Source organism: Larimichthys crocea, chromosome XVI, assembly GCF_000972845.2.
Source record: "Larimichthys crocea isolate SSNF chromosome XVI, L_crocea_2.0, whole genome shotgun sequence".
In the NCBI taxonomy this organism is placed as follows: domain Eukaryota; kingdom Metazoa; phylum Chordata; class Actinopteri; family Sciaenidae; genus Larimichthys; species Larimichthys crocea.
Window position 1 is genome coordinate 5,306,182 of NC_040026.1, and position 24,362 is coordinate 5,330,543.

At 42.3% G+C, this 24,362-nt stretch overlaps 1 protein-coding gene across 2 annotated transcripts in view; it reads right to left on the minus strand.

Annotated features, from left to right (window-relative positions):
* The window catches only part of spag9b (sperm associated antigen 9b), a 37,261-nt gene extending 12,993 nt beyond the window's left edge, over positions 1-24,268 (minus strand). The window contains exons 1-12 of one of the 2 annotated variants that reach the window (XM_019263512.2): positions 23,443-24,268; positions 15,005-15,125; positions 12,066-12,136; positions 11,329-11,432; positions 5,996-6,140; positions 2,712-3,135; positions 2,533-2,626; positions 1,896-2,020; positions 1,346-1,403; positions 517-669; positions 366-423; positions 38-168 (exon numbers count right to left, since the gene is read on the minus strand). In XM_019263512.2, coding sequence (XP_019119057.2) covers positions 38-168; positions 366-423; positions 517-669; positions 1,346-1,403; positions 1,896-2,020; positions 2,533-2,626; positions 2,712-3,135; positions 5,996-6,140; positions 11,329-11,432; positions 12,066-12,136; positions 15,005-15,125; positions 23,443-23,742 — 1,784 coding nt within the window. In that variant the 5' untranslated portion in view covers positions 23,743-24,268. The remainder of the gene's footprint in view (positions 1-37; positions 169-365; positions 424-516; positions 670-1,345; positions 1,404-1,895; positions 2,021-2,532; positions 2,627-2,711; positions 3,136-5,995; positions 6,141-11,328; positions 11,433-12,065; positions 12,137-15,004; positions 15,126-23,442) is intronic. The other variant, XM_027289006.1, reaches the window with a different exon arrangement.
* Positions 24,269-24,362: the final 94 nt, after the last annotated feature.

Below are 24,362 nucleotides of genomic sequence, written 5' to 3' on the forward strand. Positions count from 1 at the left end.
TATCATCCTCTTCTCGCCTCTGAGCTTCCTGTCTTACCGGATCATCTCTGTCCATCTGACAGCCTCCTGCAGCTCCATCAGCCTCTCCTTATATTGGTTCCTCTCCATCAGGACTCTGGCCATCTCCACCCTGGTGAAGCGTTTCCTCTGTGCTGTAGGCACATCGCTCTGCAGAGACAACACCAGCATGAGACCATTGAACCACTAATTAGTACATATACACATTATATGTGATGCTTCTATTGGCCTTTGATTTAAAATCAGAGGATTGATACGAAGGTTGTTAAAGGGAATAATAAAGGCGTGCCTGCTGTAACGTTCTTCTAATCCATACAGGTTTTTCACAACAAATATCAAAGACTCACATCATCCTCGTTGTCATTCTTGACCTTCTGTTTGGTTTCCTCAAGCTCTGCACGAATCCTGAAGGAGAGTACACAAAGACTTTAGCAACTGTCTTCATACGGTACATACTCAGATACAACACGTAAACTGATGGGCATCAAATTGTCTCACTTCTTGAGTTCTTCCTCCAGTTCTTTGTTCTTCTCCTCCAGTCTGGTCTTGGCCTGAGTGACGGAGTCCAGCTCACTTTGCAGTCCCTCCTTCTCACAGGACAGCTCGTCCATGCGGGCTATCAGGTCATTTTTCACCACGTTCAGAGCATTTCTGAAAACAATCACATCAATAGATTCTAGTGTAATATCTACATTAAGCACAAGGTGGCAGCACTGTCCTGTTTCTCAGTAATACAACAGGAGTGATATTTCTGTTCTCGGCAGCGTCTGACAGCTAAATTTAAGTCATCTGATTTGTTTGAGTTGTGAAGTGTTATATTATTATAAGTTTCAATTTTCATCCTCTTTTTAAAGTTGTTATATTGTCCTGGAGGAAACGTGTATTACAATTTATAACTAATTGACATTTTTATGATCCAAGATCAACAACTCGTTGACTTCTCTAATCAGAACAGGACAGTGTTGGTTTCTTTTAGCTCTTATTAGTGAAAACAGACTAGCTGAGGTTTGCAGATAAAACAGCATTAGCTTGTATCTGACCTCCCGATCTCACACACACACTTCGTCCCTCCTGAACATTTTTGTCTTGGTTTATTTGTTGAGGAAAATGTCAATAGATTTGGTCATAGTTTTTGTATCATAAATGAGTTTGTATTTAGTTATCATCAAGTGAAAAAATCTTAGCTCATTTTAGCTCATAAATATCAATCTGTAGAAGTAAGACAAATAGATATACACAGTATAAATATGGAACATAATGCTGGTTTTAGTATACAACCTAACAACTCTAACCCTAACCCAAAGACCCAGTTAATATGAGTACTGACTTGGTCTCCAGCAGCTGGGTGTTCTCATGGATAAGATGTTCGACCTCCCGACCCATACCTGAAAATCATCAAAACATCACCAGAACATGAATACAATATGAAAGTTTCATTTTTACAACTTTAACAGGAGAAATAAAGTATTCTGCCTTACACATTAACACACTGAGCTCACAGTCTTACCTAGAAAGTTGAAGTCTGAGAGTTGTGCAAGAGACGATGGAAGAGGTTTATGAGACTCTGTAAATATGTTTGAACGTCTCTACTCTATAGTATTACTGTATTACTTCACAACACAGTAGCAGCACTCTAAAATATGCTGTACATCAACAAGATACACAGAGGGAAGTGAAACTGAGCACTGAATCAGGGACACAATAACAGGAGTGTGTAAAGAGATCTGGGGGAATTTATAGATACACACCAGAGAACTCATCTGTTAGTGTGATAAAGCCCGGCAGCCACAGAAATGAAAACAATTCAGAGGACACAGTGGAGGGGTGAAAACTGTTTGTAGAAACCATAATGAGATTATAATATCAAGGTTTCTTACCCAGCAGGTCGGCTCCTTCGTCCATGTCTCCTATCAGGTCGTTTCCTGCAGACGACAGCTCCGCAAACAGAGAGTCAGTGTTCCTGTCGAACGCTAGATTCTCTACGCCCCCTTTAGTTGGTGTGCTGGATGGATGGAAGTGTGAAGAAAGAGAAAAGAATGATTCTCATCGTCGTCTCATCATGAAACATAAACACAGATTTTACTTTTAACATTTTGACCCGACTGAATACCAACTAGAATTTGACTTTCTCAGGCTGTTTTCTTATTGTCAATCACATCACAAGACCAAAACTCAACAATTAATTGATCCCATGAACAAATACTTCCTCATAGACTGAAGTCAGCATGAATATTGGATTGGTGTTTTTGGAGTTACAAATGTGCACTCCAGAACCTGACCGGTACAGCCCCATAAGTTACTTATGCAGACAACTGTTGATTGTCAGTTGATGCAGAGATTTATTGTCATACATGCTGCACCCTATGCCACCAGTGTTACATTTAACCAGGTCTCTCAACCCCAATGTCAGAGATGCATGGGGGAGAGTTTTGTTGGTTTTGGTCTTTTCATTAGATTTGTTGAGAAGAACAAACAAATAGACACATATACAGTTCTGCATCATCAGTTCTGTACCTTGTTCCTCTGCAGCCATCGAGATCCATGTCCAGCTCAGGAGTGGACTCGATGATGGCCTGCACCTCAGACTTCTCCAGGTTGTCTGCTCCATCTGGGACAACCAGCAGAGACACAAAACATAAAATGAGCAATCCAGCACACTCAAAGAGAATGTAGTGTTAAACTGCAGTACTGACCGTCCACTTTAAGGAGCACAGATTTAGAGTCCTGACCGTCACGTCCAAGCTGACTCTGCTGTCCTTCTTGCATCGCTGCGATGTTCTTACTGCTCTCTGGTTTCTTGCTGCTCCTGTCCAGGTTCTTGTTGAGCCCGTCTGAAAATTCCTGTTCCTGCAGGGGCGTGTCCACGGACTCCATGGCCACATCAGAAGCAGTAGTAGATAGTGATGTAACAGAGGTGGACCCAGGACTCATTCTGGCGGACGCTCCATCGTGAGGAGATAGTGGTGTGGTGGAGTTGGTGCTGTATGAAGATGGTGGGGTGTTTGATTTAGAGCTACCACCCTGAGAGGACAGGGAGGTGTTGGATTTGGAGACACTTCCCTTGTTGGATGGAGAGCTGTGCTTGAGGCCTCCGCGGTTCACACTGGACATCTCATCCTGAAGATGGAGGAAGAGGAGAGGAATAAAAGGAAAATAAAACTGCGATCTTCATCAAGTCAACACAAAATGTTCCACATCGTTAGCTAGTGCACGGCAAACAACAACACAACACACGAGTGTGAGCAAGCTGAAAACATCTGAACACCATCACTGCATCCCCAAAGATAAAGAAAAACACTCTGAACAAACAAAGCTGATTTTAATGAATCTTGACTCCACTCACTCTGGAGCTTTCAACCATGACTTAAGTTTCATAGTTAGGTCTCATGGTGACTGAGCAAATTAAACTGGAAGAAGTGAGCAGCCTGAGAAAGTGAATTCTGTAAAATCTTGTTTTATTTGTTCTAGCAGACAATAATCATTTATGAATTGGTCTGGTGATGCCAGGCTAGCTAGTGAGTAAGTTGTCCTTGAGTTATGATTCTTTAAAATATGAAGACTCTTTGAAAAGACTACATTAGCATGTAAATCTAATATCTATATAACAACAAACTGCTACTCCCACCATGTAAGAAGGAGCACTACCACAGGTCCTTCATTCCAACAGCTGTCACACCAGCATGATTTCATGACTTTATTCTATATATTTATGATTTCTGAGTAATTTCTCATCAACCTTGTTTATACCAGCTGCTGTGACAAGTGAATTTTCACACTGTGGGATCATTAAAGTTTATCTTATCTTATTTTAAATAAAATGAAGCCAACAATAATAGATGTTAATATAAACTGTATCAGATTGTGCACCTTGTCATGCAGTTAAAACTCAACACAAACCAAATCACAACATGCAACCAAAAACAAACCCACAAATCACATCCATTCTGGCCAAGTACAACCAAAACTGTGTTTGACAAACAGCCTCAAGGTATGCGTGTAAACCCTGAGTTATAAGAAACTACGAGCCACTGGACCATCTCAAATAGACCTTTTCCACAGCAGACAATATGACTGGCTCCAGACTGAATTCAGTCCTTTAAATGTTATCGGTAACAAATGGCTTTTCCTGCTATGACCAGCCAAAATGTCTGCTCTGAAAAAGGTCAAACTTTTTGTTCTGCTGCTTTCAAAATGTGTTTTGAGGCCAGCTGAAGATATAAAAAGAGAACAGGTCAGTAACATGCACAGTAGAATATGAGCTATGTTAGCATCATTCTATGTAATCACACTACAGCTAGTACAGTTTAGTAGATGCCGTGCTTAGTTTTCTCCATGTGAGGTCTACCTTCTCCTGATCAGCCTCCTGATTCTGCGAACTTTCACCTTCCTCTCTGATTGGTTCCTCAGACTGAGGGATATTAATGCTCATTAATATTTCACCGCATTCATTATTTGAAACCATTTGGAGCCAAAAATAAATCGAATCAAGGCAATGTGCTTATATAAATGGATGTTGCGAGAAGCAGCAGGAAACAAAGCTGTGGGAGTGGACCGTGTAGTGAGCGCTATTCATGGCTTCTTCTGGTCCACAAGGTGACCTGGTTGGCAAAGGCTTCAGGTGTAGATGAATGAAAATGATCTGGATTTACAGTACCAACCAAACACTCTCTGAGCAGCGCGCAGACTTTCTAACCCTGTATTGTTTTGATCCGTTAAGACCGGTGGCTTCTATCCTATAAATAGCACAGTGCCTGGTGGAAAAGAATCAATGAGGACAACAACAAAAGAGTCTATATGAAGCCTGAGGTCACCTTGAAAACAGGCGATGGTGGTGTTACAAGAATTCTTTCTTTACTAATAACAGAAATAAGTATAATAATAATAATAAATAATTAAATCTCTCACAGACATTCAAAGAGACAGTATTAAAGATTTAAACTTGCTCCATGCGGCTGTTTTCTCCCACCTATGTGTGTCTTTCTGCACTGATGGGAGTATTTTCTTTCACATCTCCCGTCTGCATGCTGGCGTCACTCTATTGTTGCTATAGTAGCGCCAGGCGGCCAATAGGGGGAAAGCTTTCCTCTGCTGTTACTCTGCTGATAATGGCTCTTCCCCTAACTCTCCAAAAAAACATCCACACACACACGCACACAAACACACACAGAGTGAGTCATTAACTATAAATCTTTGGAAAATGTCATGTCAGAGGACAAAACACAAAGGCACCGCTGTGTATCTGCACTGGGAGTGCCTGGTAAGACTGAGTGGTGTGTGTGTGTGTGTGTGTGTGTGTGTGTGTGTGTGTGTAGAGGTTGAGTGTGAAAGATGTACTGCGACACCTATATTGTACTACAGGACTCAGGGTGAGGTGCGCAAAAGGAGTTGAAGATTTATCGACCACCTTGGCTGCCAGTTATTAAACACAGAGTCTGGATAATGCGTCAAAATGAAGGTTTCCAAACACTCGAACCACGTCCCACCCCCCCGACCCTCCTGTACCAATGTAATAAACATCAAATGAATACTTATTGTGCACTCATTAATATTCATGATGGAGCTTTGCTTGCAGCATGGTTTCCAACAGCAACAATGTGAAGACACTCTGTCCTTTCCACCCTCCCATGAGGTTAAAGGCAGGCCCCCGAATGGTACCACTTCCTCTGCTTGCTGGGCTCCAAGCCACCCAGTCACACACACACACACGCTGCTAAAAATTCTGGACACACTGAACAATCCTTTCTCTCCGAATAGAAATGTACTCTTTCTTTGGCGTTTGCTGGCATCGAGTGTTTGCAGTTTGTTTCCACCGGCTCTTTTAAGTGAACTGTGGGATGATGTCACCAGTCTGATCCGTGGGAAGCTCTACAGGCCAACTTCAAACTGTAACTTTACAACTAATGACATAAAGGAGTCTTTCTATTATATTCATTCAAAGCAGTGTGTGAGTGTGTGTGAGTGTCTCATTGCGTCATACCTTGAGGCTTGTGTTGGACCGAGGATGGCTGAGGTTGTTGAATCTCCATGGCTCAGAAGGGTCCACAGATTCCCTCTGGAGGTCGGGGGTCATACCATCAGTCCCAGGGAGTTGGAATATGCCCATGGGGATGGTACGCTCCTTCCTGGGTACAGAGACAAATGGAAGGGAAGGATGACTCAAAGGGAAAAAGAGCAATGTGACAGAGGGGAATAAACAAGTGTCTGAGACATCGGTCTGTTGGTCAAGTCATTAGAATTACAATGCAGAGAAAACAAGCATGTCAGTGCATCTTTATGCTAACATTTAGCAGGTAAAGAGTTTACCATGTTCACTGTCTTGTTTAGAGTTTAGAGTTTTAGCATGCTAAGGCTTGATAAACAAAACTCAATAAAACACATATGAGGCTGACAGGAATGTCATTAGAAGAGTTTAGCCATAAAGTATTTGACAAATTCAAACTTCACAACAGTAATTATAATTTCATCTCAAAAACAGAGATAACTGTCTGTACCAAATTTCATAACAATCCACCCAATAGTGGAGACATTCAACTAAAAACCACAAATGTCAACCTGATAGTAGCACTGAGGAAAAGATCACCAAATGTATTAGAATAAACTGCCTGGGAACCATAAATGTAGATAATGCAGATTTGTGTGCCAAACTATCAGGTAGACTGATGAGAGATTTCTCTGGAGTTGGAAAAATTGAAATATAACAGATGGCTCTAAAAGGGTTTATCCTAAGGGGAACATTAATGTCATGGCAATCCATCCAATAGTGGTCAAAACATTTTAGATTTTACTACACAAATAAACCTCATGATGGCACAAGAGGTCGAGTAGAGATTTGTCACTGCGTAAGTGAAAACTGTCATTAAGATTCATCCTGTGGGTAAAATTGATATTTGTACCAAATTCTGTGGCTACCCATCCAGTAATTGTTGGAGATATTTCTGCTCAGACCAACGTGCCAGACTGACTCACAGACCGTCACTGATATCCTATAGCCACACTGCCTGAAAACATGAAGAATTCCTTTGGTAGTAAAGTAGCTCTTCAGTGTGGAGTGCAGGCCCACAGCACAGTGCAAGTACGTGTGATTTATACTGGGCAATAAAATGTGGATATATATTACAGTATATAAACCAGGATAGACTTGTACTCATTAGTTTGAATGTTCTGACCCTGACTCTCCATGTTGTGATGAGGTTCCTACAGAGAAAGTGACAACAGGCTATAGCATGAAGTGATGAATCACTAAGCCTGAAGTCACGTATGTGCCAGGTTACACATTTCATTTGCTTTTTGTTAAATTAAATGTGCAGGTTGTTAATCTTTCTGGGCCAGTGTTTTAATTTGCTTGTTTTTCAGTGATGGATCAACATTAATGTGATCAGTCAGACAGAACAAAACAAACTGTGACAATCTGAGTAAAGACTTCACAGAGAGGTGTCGCTTTGGCACTGAATAGGTGGGAAGAGAAATAAAGCTAGTTGCCTCATAAGCTCCATTACCACCGACCTCTTAGCACAGGCAATAACACAAATCCATTTGTATCCGTCTCTGTGATGGAGATGAACTGTGCCATGTGTGTTATTAGAGGGAGGTCGGCTCAGAGACTTCACACAGAGGCAGGGACAAATATCTGTCACCACTGCCAACTCACTCACTCTTCCATGGAGGTGTTCATATTCAAACTTCTAACAACTCTGAGCACTGAAACTGCATCACACACGGCATTAGCTATTCTCCCTCCACTGACTTGGTATGACAAAAAAAAAAAAGAAAGAAAGATATTGTACAGTGCGAGCAGGACAATGGCTGCCACGGTGAAAAGAGCAGCCTGGCGGGCAGCGATGAAAAGCAGCAGCCCAAACACAATGGACTCGCCACCATGTTGAGAGGAAGAGGTCACACGCGGGCCACTAACAGTGACCAATGCTGCCTTTTGTTATTTGAACTGAGGGGTGAGTAACAATCCCATGCTCCCTATCTGCCCTTCTTTGTCGTCTCATCTTTTAATAAGATGTGAACTAAATGATAAGAAAAATCATGAACAGTCATGAACTCTGAGGTGGTGCTGTCTCCAGGTATGACTCTGCCATTTTCCCATCTCTCTCTCGACCTACTTTTAGTGTGCAGTCTCATACTGTCGGACTATAACACACCCACATGGCAGCAACACTGCGACGGCATGGCTACAAACTGGCAGCAGCTACACAGATTTCTTCAGGTTAACATACATTTAGATAACATTACACACACATACACACACAGGCACGTTATACCTGCTCGGTCTGGGTAAAGAGGGTAAGGATGGCAGGGCAGGTAAGCCGCCGGTAGAGACAGAGTAGTGAACCAGCAGCAGCACTGACAGAGAGACCAGTACGGCAGAGTTGATGACCACCGCTCCCCCTACGAAGCCAAAAACAAACAGCAGCATACACCCGGGGCTCATGGCCCCCCCAGATCATGGCCCAGTGCCCCAACAGGGACGAGGAGGTTGAGGGGGGCACAGACGATGACAGCAGATGAGGCGGGAGGGGGGGGTCGCTGAAGCACCTAAATCACTTCCTTATCCTTGTAGCTGGAAGTGAGTGGCAGAGTGCTGCAGCTGAGTTGTGAGGCAGACAGAGAGTGGGCGCAGGTCAAACAAATGGCGGTAATCCTGGTGGCTTCAGCAGCAGCAGCTGCTGCAGCGGCAGATTAAAGCAGAGCAGCAGATCATCCACAGAGAGCAGGGAGAAGCTGGTGGCAGCAGCTCCTCGTCCACAGCGTCCTCCTCGGCCGGGCAACTGTTTTCCTTCCTCCTTCAGTCTTCACTATCCTCTGCTGAGAGGCGATGCGGCTGCCGCTGTGCAGTCTAGAACGCTCTGACGCTCTCCCTCTCTCGCTCTGACAGCACCCACCACCCCCCCTCCCCATCTCTCTCTCTCTCTCTTTTGGATGCTGAGGCAGCTCGTTCCGTATGCTTCCTCTCAGGCTGCAGCTAATTGGCTGCAAAACAGGGGGGGGGCTGATTTGAAAAAGTGTGTGTGTGTGTGTGTGTGAGAGTGTGGAAGGGTTGGCAGTGTGTGTGGAGGGATAGTGAAGGGCTAAAGGGCTGCTTCATACACACACACAGTCCTTGGTACATTAAAATACACAGTGCAGTGACATTCACACCTCTTGGACTTGTTACAGTGGATGTAATTGGTATATTCAGCAGCAGCTGTTGGATGTTGATGACTTTTTGGCAACAAGAGTCGACAGCGACAGCTCTCTGAACTGGGCTAAATGCTAATGTCAGCATGCCAACATGCCCACAGACAATGTTTACATGCAGCTATGATGTTTACCATGTTCTTAGCATGCAAACATTAGTACAGCTGAGGATGATGGGAATGTTTTGAGTTTTGCAGGTATTTGGACAAATTGAAATCTTAACCCGATGATGGTGCGTGCCAAAAACTGCAGTTCACTGAATGTCCACTAGAGGCTGGCTCTAGAACAGGTCAGTCTCCATAAGTCCCCATGTTAAAATGTCCAACTTCACAGCAGAAACAAACATGTTTTACAGCCTGGACTGCCATGGCAGTCGCCAGAGCCCCCAAACTCTGAGCTTCACAACCATGACTAGGAGCCAGTGCAGTCTATGATTATTACAAATTATTCTGTGGGGGAAAGTGAATATCAGTTTTATTTCATGACAATCTATCCGATAGTTAGAAACATTTCACTCTGAACCACAACCATCAACCTCGCGGTAGCTCTAGATAAAAAGTCAGGGGATCACCACAGTCATTAGGGGGACTCTGTGGACTGCATGGCAAGCCATTTATTCAGATTTTTCAGTCTAGAACAAAACGGTGGACTGACCAAATAATAATAAAAAGTTTCCATCATGAAGACAAATATCCCCTCCAAAAGAAGACTGACCTGAACAAATCAGAGGAAGGAAACAAGGACCTGTCCAAGATACTGAAAACCCCTCGTAAACATATAACACAGCTGCAAGTTTGTCAAGAACAGGAACTTTTTTTTTTTTTTTTGCAGATGAATGAAGGAGCTACAGGGCTGCGGTGGGACACCCTGTGAATACAACAACTGCTGCCCTCATGTTTTACCAAAGTGGCAAAGAAAAAGCCACAGATGAAGGAAAAACATGAGACGACTGGGGCTCGTGTTTACCGTAAATCAAGTGGAAGACTTTGAGACTAAGTGGTAGAAGATTTTATGGTCAGATGAGACTGTGGGGCCATTTGACCGCTGTCCTAAACACTTCATTTGTCATGAAGAAAACACTGGAAGTGCGGTGAGGACAGCGTCAAGCTTCTTTGTGGCCTTGGAAGACTTCTGACACCATCAATCAAAACACTGAAAAATCATGGAGGAAACATATTTAACAGGATGAACATTGACTAGGGTCTCTGCATGAACCACAGAACGAGAAAACAAATATTAACACGGCCTCCGGGCTCTCTGCAGCAGGAATAATCTGCTCTGCAAGTGAGCAATCAACCACAAAGCTCATCATCCCACTGAAGCCGATTAATCTGACAACAGCCCTGATTTACACACCATCCTCTAAAACTCCAGTTTAATTCCTTCCTGCTGTGTATGATTGTCTCTCTTCCATACATGATCCTCTTTATGTCAATATCCTCCAATAACATTCATCTGTGCCTACACACATCTCTTCATTTCGCATAGTTCTTTCTTTGCAGTTAGCTGAAACTGCCTTTAAGTTCTTCTTCTTCTTTCCCTGCACTCATTCTCCGCTCAGACAGGTTCTCTGACCTATTTCTGCCTCTTGCCTGTGGGGAAGAGATATATGTGTGTGTGTGGGAGTGGAGCTTGCAGTGGTTAAAACTGCTCCAACACAGTGCTGCGGACGTGGAGCATCATTCACATCCAGCAGACAGGCCTCGTCAGAGATAGAGCTATAAATTCTGCTAATAACAGGGTGAGATATTTGCACTGGATGACTTTTGCACAAAAGAATCTGAGTTCCAGATATTGATTACATTATGATACATTTGTACACGCTGCTCAAACAATAAGATGAACATGTTTATTCTGATTAAAAACACATTTCTCTGGTCTGGCAGACATTATGTCGACCCTGAGCTGAGAGAGTTTCCTAAGGTGTTATTGATTGAATTGCAGTAAACGGACAGGACAGTCAAAGAAAAAGAAGCAGAGCTTCTGCTGTGCGGGTGCCACTCTAGCAGTGCAGGTCCAAGTGATTGCAGGACTGAGAAATGATGTAGTTTCATACAGTGAAATGAAGAGAGAAAAACAAACCGGGGTGTGTGTGTGTGTGTGTGTGTGTGTGTGTCGTCTCACCGTGTTCTGGCTGATATGCATGTGCCTGTATCTGAAAGCTCGGCTGCAGCCAGTGCATGCTGGTGTTTAGTTCGCTCCAGGTGCTCCATGTAGCTGTGGATCATCTGTATGAACACACACACACACACACACACACACACACACACACACAGTCAGGGAATCAGCAAATCATTTTTTTTATATGCTAGACTCTCCTGGGGTTCTTAACAGGGTCACAACAGGAATTAAATATGACTATTCTGCAACCAAACTCCAGCGTGTTTGATTGTACCTGCTCACTATGGTCGGTCACATACCGGGTATACCGTGTCCAGGCACAGCTGTGGCAGTCAGACTCACAATCATTGGTGTAGATGTGCTAACAGTGTGTTGGTGACAGCTTTTCATCTTCTCTATTCAACGTTATTCAGATCAGCAGTTGGCTGTGGAAGCCTGAGAGGCTTGTTTGGACTGGGGCATCTGTTAGTGATGCATAATGAATAACAGGCCGAGGCGGACCGAAGGCTCAGCAGAAACATGTTTCATGTTTTGGATCATCTTCAGTTAGCCTCTCTTTCTCTTCTCCTCACAGGTCAGACTGTCTCTGGTTTATTCACTTCAAAACAGGTGCAGTAACACAAACTAATTTCTATTATCTTATTAGAGCTTTTCATTTAGAATCACTCACTGTATGTGCAGAATGTATAAGTGTGTGTAGATGAACCAAACATGCATGTTCTGATCTCAGACCAGCGTACCTCTGTGTGTCTCTGATGGAGGGCATTATACTCCTTCTTGAGCTCTGCTTCTCTCTCTTCGAATCTGCTTACTGGATGGAAAACAGAAACAGTTACTCAATGTACAAACCAGCATCAAACTGCAGCAAGATTGACACATTAGGAGACTTTTTTTTCAGAAATTCTATGACAAAACATCAAACTTTTACAATGGCAAATGAAATCAAGTCCTTCTGCCTCACAGTGGATCATTTCTTTGTGTGGTACTGTGTGGTGGCTGAGTGGTTGGTGTAATAACATCTCAGCGCCAGAAGAGGGCAACCAAGCACTAACAAACTCCTGATTCAGAGTGTTTCGCCTCTCTGAATCACAGAATTTCAACTATGAAATCAAACTGTCATCATTAATGTCACCATCAGCAGTGATTTCGACTACAATAATGATGTAAACATCTAAATATGAAAAAAGACGAGTCAGCTCCTTTAAACGGTTTAAAACACTTACAGGCCAAAACACTTCAACACGTTTGTTCATGCGCTGGTCAGTTTTAAGATCTTGGACCATTTTACCTCAATAACATGTCTTCCAGACTAGTGCAAGGAAAATACCCCAAATCCACAATTAGGTGTTTATTTGAATTCACGTTGTTTATTTATGTCTGTAGCTTTCACCAAAAGTTAGCATTAGACAATGCCTCATGTGTGTATTTAAACAGATCATTTATTACACTTTTAATACAAAAAATAACTCTTAATGTAAGCCATAAACTGGGTCAACATGGTGCTATATATTAGCTGAAGATTTTGACCCCATTCACCTGAAGCGACTTGTAAAATGAATTTACAATACCTATCTTTTCTCACAACTGCAAGTCTTCACTTCAGTCATGCTTACATACACCAAACCTTCCAGTGTTATTCCTCTAGAATCTGAAGGTTTTTACAGAGCTGGTCATTGGGAGCATTCATAGTCTGATTGATAGAACATTTAATTCATAAAAACATGGAGAAAATGGATTTCTTATGGCCGTTGACAATTTATGGAGTAAAAAACCACTGACTTAAGCCAGTATTCAGATTTCTGTTCTGGAAATGTCTGAAAGTAAACACATTTTTATTAGATAATGCATCATTTGCATATTAAACATTTAAACATTTGAGTAACAAAAAAGATTAAGTAAGTTTGATGGTGATATGATATATTTTGTCCATATTCACGTGTAGTGTCTGCCCTCACGTTACACTTTTCATGTTTACCATTTAACAAAAGGAAAAACTATATATACACAATTGACACACACCTATCTACAGAGCAGCCGTCAGCCTCAGTCATATCCAGTCAGCAACAGGTAATCCATTTGTTTTGGTGGCTCTGAGGTGGCATTAGTTTGTAGTCAAAACAGCCGATTGTCTTGATGCGTGTTTTCAGATGCCCGTCAAGAAAAACGACTTCTTACAAAAGGTGGACAGCAGCACATAAACATTTAGAAATCCAGAAGGGTGTCTGTGCACTGGGCGACTCATTAACACCACCTTTCATTTGGTTCGTCATGCTTTGCAGCAGGTTTCAGGTCAGAAATAGACTTTTTCTCAGGTGTTCAACAAGGCTCAAGTATAGATGTAGAGAGATTCAACGCCTACGTTATCTATGAAGAAAAGCTCAGGCAGCAGCTGCACAGAGTGATGTAAACTGTGATTCAGTGTGGTGAGGAGAAAGGATGATAGAGGAACTGGTGGTTGAAGAGAGGAGCAGAAATAGTCCCTGTCAGATACAGAGGTGTGAGAGGAAAAGGAAGTGATCCTGAAGGGGATGCCCACATGAAAAGCGTGAATGTGTCCTGATGAAGGAACTCAGCTTCTCATCAATATCCAAGACACCTCAAATATTTAGATTTAACAAAAAATATGAGATCCTAGAGCTCAAGTTGACATCCTGAAATGTTTTGTTTTGTCTGACGGAAATTCAAATATATTAAGTTTACTGTGACATCACAAAGAGAAGCAGCAAATCTGCCTATTTTCCCATCTGAGAAGCTAAAACATGAGAAACTTTTGGCTGATTTCAGCTTTCATTTTTTAAATATTGTAAGCCATCCAATAAAGTCAAAATTTAAAGATAAAGTGATGAAATAAAAACATTAATGAAGAGAAAATGAACTTGACAGTGTTTGTTTGCATTAATTTAAGTTTATACAGTTAGACTGTGTGTGTGTGTGTGTGTGTGTGTGTGTGTGTGTGTGTGTGTGTGTGTGTGTGTGTGTGTGACGTGATCAAACACAGCTTCAGTGATCCGTGTCATACTGCTGCCAATTTGGTCCGCAAACAAAATTACAGAGAAAATGAAACCAAGAAACAGAAAAAAGAAAAGAGGAAGCATTACATCGAAAGAAATCAAACTGAACTTGACTGAGAGCGCTCAAATTTTCCATCAGCGTTGCGGTCCTGTGGTGGAACAAACAAGCAGTCTCACACACTGTCAACAGTGCGGTCATGCACGCATCATGAGGGTTTCTTCTGATGCCCTGGAAAGACTAACACACTCTCAGACTGACTGAGACCACAGTGCCCTTTACATTAACAAGCCGCTGCAGAAAAAGACTTAATGATCACTTACTGCTTACATGCTGTTCTTATTATCTAGAATGCTACTGAAAGAAACTCTTTTCTAGATAAAAATGATCAAGCAGTTCATGGCCTCAGCTCCCTAAAAAGCTCCTGTGCTCCACGCTGAGCCTTTCAGGGTTTGGAATGTGTTTGGTCTGTTCCATTACAGCTCATTTAGCGGCCTTGGCAGACAAACACTCATAGTATGTTACTAATGGCCTTTATTCAGCGGGGACATGGGAGTCCATCTGCCCTCTGGCACATCAGGCTAACAAACAGTCACAAGACCTACAAACTGTCGATACTGCTCACAGAGTTTCTGGCCTGTGTGTGACAGATACAATGTAACAGACTTACTCTGATCTGCGTAGTTTTTAGTTTTTAGCTCTAGCTGACGTGTGTGGGACTCCAGCGTCACCAGTCGACACTGTAGCTCCTTCTTCTCGCCGTCCTGGGAGTCTTCGAGGGCGATGTACCTCTGCAGACAGAGGAGACAGAGGACAGAACGTTTTATTACAAAAGCACTACAATGAACAAGAGTGCTGTAAACTTGTGAAACTCCCAGTGAAAGATTGAGGAGATGATGTGTTTATGGCAGGAGACAGACAGTAATGTCACACGTGCATGTGGCAGTCAGCTCTGAATGACCTCACATCATCACCATGTAGGACATCAAACCGTCTGAGTGTGCGTGGAAAAGATGTTGTGGACTGAATCCTGTGTGTGTGTGTGTGTGTGTGTGTGTGTGTGTGTGTGTGAGATAAAGATCTGCTCATGTGTTGATTTTCATGGAAAACAGCATACGGTGTCTGTCTTCTGTCCATTGTGAAAGGCATCTAACCTCTCTGCACGACAGGTGCACAGCGCCAGCCTCCTCACCAAAACAGCGCCAGCCTTTGTGTGTGTGTGTGTGTGTGTGTGTGTGTGTACAGACAGACTTAGTAACAGTCAATATCAGTGTCAAAGTTGTTTTTCCAAGCTTCACAGCAGCCGTTGTCGCTAACCTCAGCCCTCCTCTCAGGGGATTTTAGACTAAACGAACTCTGTGACTGGTTCCACGTCAGGACAAACTGGATACACTTTTACGGAGGACGGTGGGTGAGACGGTCTGAGCTGCTCCAATCTTTTTAATGTTGGGTTAACCACTGCTCCCTGATTTGTTGTTTGTGTTTAAATGACATGAGATGAAACTCAAATGAACCCTGGAGAGAAGTGAGTGTGTGAAGGGAGATAAAGGGAAGAAAAACTGGCACAAGGTGAATGCTGATATAAACTGAAAACAAGGACAAGGACACTAAAAAAAAAACACGAGAAGTAACAGTGTGAATTTACAGTTGCAGCAGAGCAGACTGAGACAAAGAATGAAGATATATGAGCAAGCTAACATACACTGACAATGCTAATCTGCATCTTCTGTCAGGCTAACACTTACTAATTAGCACTAAACACAAAGGTTTTGCATGGATTTGGTCATAAACAAACAGCAGTGTTATCTAACCAGGAGTTTTGAAGACATTTCACTCTGGACTGCAAATTTTGATCTCATCTAATCAAGTCATCCGGCTTTGTCCTCTGGGGACCATGAATGCCTATTTCATCATTTCAAATGCATCAAACTGTTGTTGTGTTTAGGTTTGAGCCAAAGAGGTGGCCAAGACTGACGCGTCAACTCCGGATATCTGTTGACACAGAGTGTCTGGGGTTCAGTTCAGTTCAGTTCAATACAACTTCATTCATCCCTAACAGAGTAATTGGATACAGCGGTACTAAAGAAGAACTGAGTCTGCAGCCCGCTTCAAATGACGAAAACACGATCAGTCACATCATGGCTGACACCGTTTCTGCTTAATAAAAAGATCAGTATCAGTCACTCAAATGTTCACTGGTTCCTGCTTCTTAAATGTGAATATTTCAGATTTTCTGTGTCTTCTATAACAGTTAAAGTAATATTTTGAGGGGTTTGGACTGCTTGGAAAAAAAAAACATGAAAACCTCACCATGAGCTCAAGAGACTTGTAACAAACATGTTGGACTATTTTCTTGTTTTATAGACCTGATGGGAGGAGACCCCAGGGCAGACCCAGAACCCTTTGGACGGAGTACATAGCCCATCTAGCCTGGGAACACATCGAGATCCCCCAGGAGGAATGCCACGTTAAACCTGCTGCAACAACCACAATGTTTTTATTACTCTCTTGGTTAGTTGGGTTTGTTTTTAGAATCCCATCTATTGATATCTAAAATCATGCAGTCTTATGATGTGGGTGCTCGCTGTGGTCAGGCCCTGGGCGGGTGGGGGGTGAATGTCATCTGCAAGGACACGAGGATCACCTGAGCGCCGCGTTACAAGCAGCCTCTTCTTCATGCTCACGTCATGTTGAGACTGGAGGTGTCGGACGAAAAGGTGTTTTGCTTTTGTGGACTCTCTAAAAAAACAAAGCCTGGCTTGATTCTTTTTTACAATCCAGTCATTGATGGGCTGAGACGGTTTCTCTTTGTCTTTAGGCTCTTAAATTATTTCAGAGTGGACCACTGGATTTGCCATTAATCATCTTGAATGATTTAGCCTTTTTCAGAGGCAAAATCTATTTGAAATGTGCTGCACCCAAGGGTGAAAATAAGGGTACAGAGATGAAAACCTATGGAGGGCACAGTGGGGTCTGGAAAGCATCTTAAGAACTGAGGTATTTGTAGAAAGGCAGCATTTTCCATGTAAATCTATTAAGAGCATTAACGAAGCACCAGGCTAGACTACAGGCGGCAGTGGTTCGTAGTGTGTGTGTGTGTGGGGTGGGGTGCCCCCTAATCTGTAACTGTACATAACTACAACACAAAGCTAAACTAAATAGTCACAGGCCTTAGTGTGCTGACATTTTAAGTAAATGCAGGATTGTCCTCAGATTTATGGAAATGATCACCAGCAAACTGCATGGATGACACGCACCGACACCTCCTCCTCCAAACATTCATGAGAACAGCTCCCAGCGTCTTCCTCCTTCACCCTGCTGCTCATCATATGACCCAGGAAGGAGGCCTGTGCATATGACAGCGCTCCAGAGAATGAGTGTTCCAGCGATTTAACGTGCACTCTTCCCCCTACGCTGCATATATAATGCTCTCTTTGTCCCACAGTGCCAACACACACACACACACACACACACACACACACACACACACACACACACACACACACACACACACACACACACACACACACACACACACACACACACACACACACACACACACGGCTCCAGCACAAGTGTGAGCACACACCCACACAGACAGGGCTCCACTGTATTGGCACTCAATTGACAGAGAGTGAAATTAACTCCTTTTGGTGTGTTTTGGCAGTGGCCATGCTGGGACATTTGGGAACACATGGGTGTGTGAGGCTCCGGTCATCAGACACAATAAACTGACACAAGAACTGCTTCGGTAGGATTACATCACCATCATGACGTGGTTAATAATACCGATGTTAAACTCAATGAGGAAAAACTGAGCCTACTGAAATCAAGTGACTTACAACAAGTGATTACAGCCAGACGCTCAGCTGCTCATAAACACACTGACTGCTGCAGTGCTTACGTGAAAAACAAAGAGTCTACAGCCATTTGAACTCAAACTAAATGCTAACATGCTAATGTTTAGCAGGTTTCCACCTTAGTTTAGCATGTTAACATGCTTGCATTAGCCAATCATTACTAAAAACAAAATTCAGCCACGACTCATTAAAAGAGTTGAAGTACTGGACAAATAAGATACTGAGCTGATGATGTGGGTACATGAAAAGTTACGGATCACTGCAGTTACAGTTCATCCTCAGTGGGCCAGGAACGTTAGTACCAAATTTCATGGCAATCCACCCAATAAACACTCAAAACCATGTCAACCTCATTTTGGCACGACAGGATGAGTCAGGGACCACCGAAGTAATAAACAAGTTCATCATCAGGGAACCATGAATGTCTCTATATGTTGAGATGTTGTGATGACTGTCAAATGATCTGCCTTATTCTAATTGTTATTAATTTATTATTTATAATTTCTATTTCATTTATTGTAAAGCTCTTTGTACGGTATTGTAATGTAAATTATTATTAATAATTATTCTATTTGTTTATTTTGTTTTAAACCAGAAGATAAGTGAGCATTTTTACCTGCTGGTAGTGCAAGGGGGAATCACAAAGTCATGAGGGTTCATCCTCACTTTGAATATCTATACAAAATATAATGGTGTTTCCTCTGATAGTTGTTTAGATGTTTCACCACAAATGAACTACAAATGTCATGCAAAAATTGCTGAGGTATTTTATCTCTGGAACAACCAACTTTGCCATCCTGCGAGCAACGCTGCTATCTTAGCTACAAACTTCACTCGAGGTTTGTAATCCTTAGGCTCATTTTACTCATGTCCTATGAGGCTATGCTAAAGCATGTTACCATATGCCAGCCAATGCTGCTGTCTCTTAATAGATTTCAATGATCTATGATGATCAATCAGCTGGCATTATACGTAGGCAGGCTGTGGTCCTTTGCAGGCCAGCAGACAACCCCGACTGGACAAAAGAACTGAGGGAAGTACCGTTTTCCCCAAGAATTTCCTGCCTTGCCTTTTCCTCTCCTCTGCTGAGACAAACTACTAAGAGGGGGTATTCCTCTGGGCTCAGAGTGGTGAAAAGCAGGACTTGGCTTGTACAATGGGTTTGTTTGGTAAGATTAATCTGCTTCTTTGCTTCGTGAGTGACTTGTCCCAAATGAGCAGCTTAGTAACGGAGTGTGTGCCATGCGACGCATTCAGCTCCAGCAGCAGGCAGTTGGTTTGGTGTTGGGAGACACTTTGCATTTTAACAGTCTCAGGTGTGTTATCAATTTATTCCATTGTATGACAGTTTAAACTTAATCACTGCTGTCTAAGTGACTGAGGGATAATGAAATGAGGGAGGTGTGGGAAAGGCGGTGCAAGGTTGTGTGTCATCTGTCATACTCCCTACTAAACACAAAAGGTCTTCTACATTTTGCCTAATAACCTTTTATAAGTTAATTTTAGTGAACTCCCAAAACGAATGGAACCTACAGGAAGTCAAACTTCAACAGTGTGTGTGTGTGTGTGTGTGTGTGTATGTATATATATATATATAATATATATATATATATATATATATATCTCATCTGCAGCTGATGTGGCAATATATTATTATTGAATTGATTTAAACTTGAGTTGATTTGCCTTTTGTGTGGATTGAATGTGTGCAGGAATCCTTCAAATCCAAGTTTTAGTTGAACAATTAAATAGTTAGCTTCACTGTCAGCTATCATAAATTTATGAGCAAGACAGACTTTTCAGAACTGATTCTAAAAATGTAATTTAATAATTTATTTTACAGCAGAACCCCACTGGGCACTTCACTGTCATTTCACAGTTGTGACAGTGTTGCAGCCCATTCTCCACACGACTGTTTCAGAAGCGGAGTGCCCTTCAGACTTAACTTGCTCAGATGTGGCCATCTTCTCTGGTTTATGGGCTTCTACCATGAAAAAACAGACTATGTAGTTAAACTGTTGACTTGGAACTCCATGGCCGCCAGAGCTGATCACAGCACACACGAAACGCGTCACATCCATGCCCAGTAGAATTTAGCTGTTTGTTTTATCATCCTACATACTTACTTTTCTTATTTACTTATTTATTTGCATTGATAAAATGTATTCTAAAGATTTGATCTTTATAGATGACCTATTTTTAGATTCATTTAATTCTGTTTTCCTAAAATCAGTAAACTTCTAAAAAAGTTTTGTTTTGGTATGAACATCACAACACTGATATAAAGTGAACTGAATACGACAGCTTATACAGGGAACAGCTCTCTTCAGCTCATCGTGGCACGGTCACGACTTCCTATAGCCATAAACGCCACATCCTGAAGTGTGATTGTTCACTCAAGTTCCTCCACTGATATGTACGGAGGCTAACCTCTCCTACAGGGAGGATGTCGACCTATGACATCATCTGAGCACGAGAATATCACTGATCACACCAACATGAAGCTGACTGGCTGAGTGAGGAGCTGGTTATATATGAGATGAGGTATTTTACACACAGCAGCCAGAGGGCACGAGACAAACGTAAGCCTGTCACATACTGATGGAAAATCCATGTGTGCGGCTCCATCAAGGAGCTTTAGCAACATGTTACGACATGACATGAATTATTAACGCATTGCTTTGTGACCTGTTGTGCTAGTCATTCAACACTCACCTGTCAAGTCATATGTCAACGAAAAAACTGAGGAGTGGCAAAAACTGCACGTGTGATTTCATAAACCAAACTCACAGAAACTCATCTTTAATCTGCATGTGTCATCTTTTTTTAATCCTTTTTCTGAGCCAAACCATGTTGGCTACCACTAATTTTCCTAGGATTAAATGTGAAACGGCTGGAAAAATAATAAACCAGATTAAGTGTAAATCCCCTGAGCAGGTCAGGCTTGTTAAAGATGCTTCAATGAGTGGCTGCTGGTGTGTATAATGCCCGAACATGAGGAGGAATGAGGATTAAGAGGAGGGACCTTTAAAAATACAACTAAATGAAATTAATTAAAAGATAGCTTTAATCTATCTGTTGCTATATACTGTGGCATGAAAATAACAATTATAGATTACTTTTTTTTCTGGAGACAATGAGTTTTAATTTGATGTTGTTTGTTTCTTCTGTTCAGAAGCTCTTGAACGTCACGCCTGCACACTGTGCTGATCACAGGCTGAACGGAACAAACCATGCATTCATGGTCTTATGACATAATACATAATACATGTTGACGTCCAATCAGCAGTTTTTCTTGGTGACTCCTTTCAGGTTTTTTAATGTGAACGAACAAACGATCTCTGTAACCATGACTAAGCACAAAGATGCTCAATTCACTACAGTAGTCATTCAACAAAATACTTTTAAAACAAAACCATTTAACAAACTTAAAAAACCTCATGGAAACATTAAAAAGTAACTAGTACTTTGCTAACAATTCCATGAAACAAACAGCTGCAGATATGTGCACGCATGACAAAGCACAGGAACTACGATCAGCACCTGAACATGCTTCCTACTGGAACAAGTCTTGAAAAGGTGGAAATTCTGGTCACTAAACTCCTGTTCTTCTTTCAAGACACATCTGTGGATGTGACATGAAAAACTGTTGTAGTTTGGTTTATCTGGTTAAAAAGACTCTAACTTGATTTCAGGCTCATTTTATGGGTCAGTATCGCCTCACCACAGATATGAGTTTGGCATATATGTTGTCCAGTATGAAAACTGTTTCTTTTTTTATTTGAACAGGACATAACAAAGAAAATGATGCTGATGGTAATTTAGATCTATTAAGTTAAGTTTTTTTTCTTCCATTTTTAACGTATTAGCTATTAAGAATGATTAAGTTCCTCATATAGTTTACCATTTTGGGGCATAAACTACAAAATATTCTGCCTCCATTACGCGTCGTTATCAAGTCTTTCATACCCATGTTTGAACAAGTTGTTTAATTCTATTATATGTACACAGTGTACACAAATGTTTTAAGCTTTAGATTTCATGATCCTCATTTTAGTTTCTATTTTTTAATGCAATCTTTGTATTTTAGAGACACTCTGTTTCCAGAAGATACAGGCGACTGTGAGAATAGTTGCAAGACATTTGTTATGCAAAGAAATTCCGGGATTAAATAATGAGAAGAGTGCAAAACGATTAAAATTTGATCAGCCGCTCAACTGATCAGCATTGTTTTGTTTTGGTTAGTGAGTGAAGCCAGTCCTTCCAGCATTTGGCTGGTGGTGTGCCCTGTCCAGGAACATCGTGACACGGTTACTGTGGGCAACTTATTGTGATTAATGTAACTGCAGTTACAATACAGGATCTGTGGTTTATATGGCAATTCATTACATATTCAATCATAGCCAACAATAGGCAATGACAGAGGGAGGGAAACGCGTGTGAACAGGAGCAACCACAAACAGTGTGGAGCCTGCAGCTTTCATCTCATCAGTGCGTCTGTTTCCACCATGGATTCATTTCCCAAAGTAGGACCGGCTCTGACCTAATAAACACACAAGTTTCGCCCAGTGTTGGTGCGGCACCATAACAACTGCAAGTGTGTCAGCGTCCAAACACAGACTGCACTGCAGCGATGAAGCAATGAGGAGCAATGAGCAGTAGGTGTGTCTGTCAGTCATGAAGCCAACTGTGATCACTGAGATTCAAATGCAGACACCTGATAAACAAATCACGGACTGCTTTCCATATATCTGCATGAACATCTACTGCATCAGCTGTGGCTCTCCGGAGAGGCTGCATCCATGGAGCCAAAGTACAGTGTGTGCTTCATGCGCGATATCTGCGCTCTGGAGCCTTTTGAGACCTGGACCCGGTACATCGCGGTCTTTTTAACATTTTTCAACAGTCTACAACCCACCAAGATATGATTCTATAAAAAAATCTGAACTCATAAACAAGGTTTGCCTGTTTTTAACTCAAATTTCCAGCGCCAAAACGCCGAATAATGGGCCGTGTGAACACTTTATAAAGTGTGTTTCTCCTTGAAGTGTGCTTTGTTGGGTTTTTTTAAGTACGCCGAATTAAAGAATGGTTTATATATTTAATAAAAAGTGCTGATTCATATTCATGAGATACGATGTAAAGTTGACGAGTTTCGCAAACGGAGAATTGCCACATTTTCGCATGAGGTTTGGCATTATTTTTTTCTATCTAATAATATCAGTTTGGCGGTTTCGTGGTGACCCACCTCCTCCGTGTGTTTCCTCAGCGCCTTCTCTCGCTCGTACTGGGTGACGAGTTGCTCGTTGTCCTCCTTCAGCAGCTCCAGCTCCACTTCGTGCTCCTGGTTGACAGCGAACACCGAGTCCAAGTTCTCCAACACGGCGACGACCAGCGGCATCAGCTCCTTCACCACGTCCTCGTCGTACTTCTCAATGAGCCGTTCAAACTCGCGATATATCGAGCTGGCCAGACCTGAGACCCGCTCGGACATCATGGTCGAGCTGCCGGAGTCGTCCTGATACAGGACTACGTCGTCCAGCTCCATTTTCTCGCCTCCACTTGCACTTCTTTCCCCCCAGCTAACGTTAATGAGCTAGCCCGCAAGCTTCAGCTGGCCACAGGCTGTCCGCCTTTGCTACTTTCAGCGCAACGAAAACGGTGTTTCTAAAACATAGCTCGGGTGTTGTGTGCCGCGCAGAAGAGACACTGTACTTCATAAACAAAGTCCGTGTTCCTTAGTCGTGTGGACGGCTGACTTTAAAAAGCTTGCTAGCCTCGCAGCTAGCAGCACTGAAAAGTCTTTACTTGGCTCCTGATTAGTTTCCCTGTCCAACAGATGAGCTCCTGATGCTGCCTTCAAGTGCTGTCGGAAAGCTGGAGATGAACACACTTCGGCTATGTAGTAAACACCGCACAAGGAGCTCGAATTAGCTCCGCGAAAGTTAAAAAAAGGGCACACGAAACAGATGTTAAAAGCGTTACAGTGTTAAAAAAAGACAGGTTGGGAGGCTAAAGTAGCGGATATTCATCAGAAATTAACAGCTCATTAGTTTATATTAAAGCTAAAAGCGTAATTTCATCTGCTCCGCTGCTCATATAGGGTTGCTGTTATGTGACGTTTAGAGGGCGGAGGAAAGAAAACGGTTGCAATGAAATACACTTTAT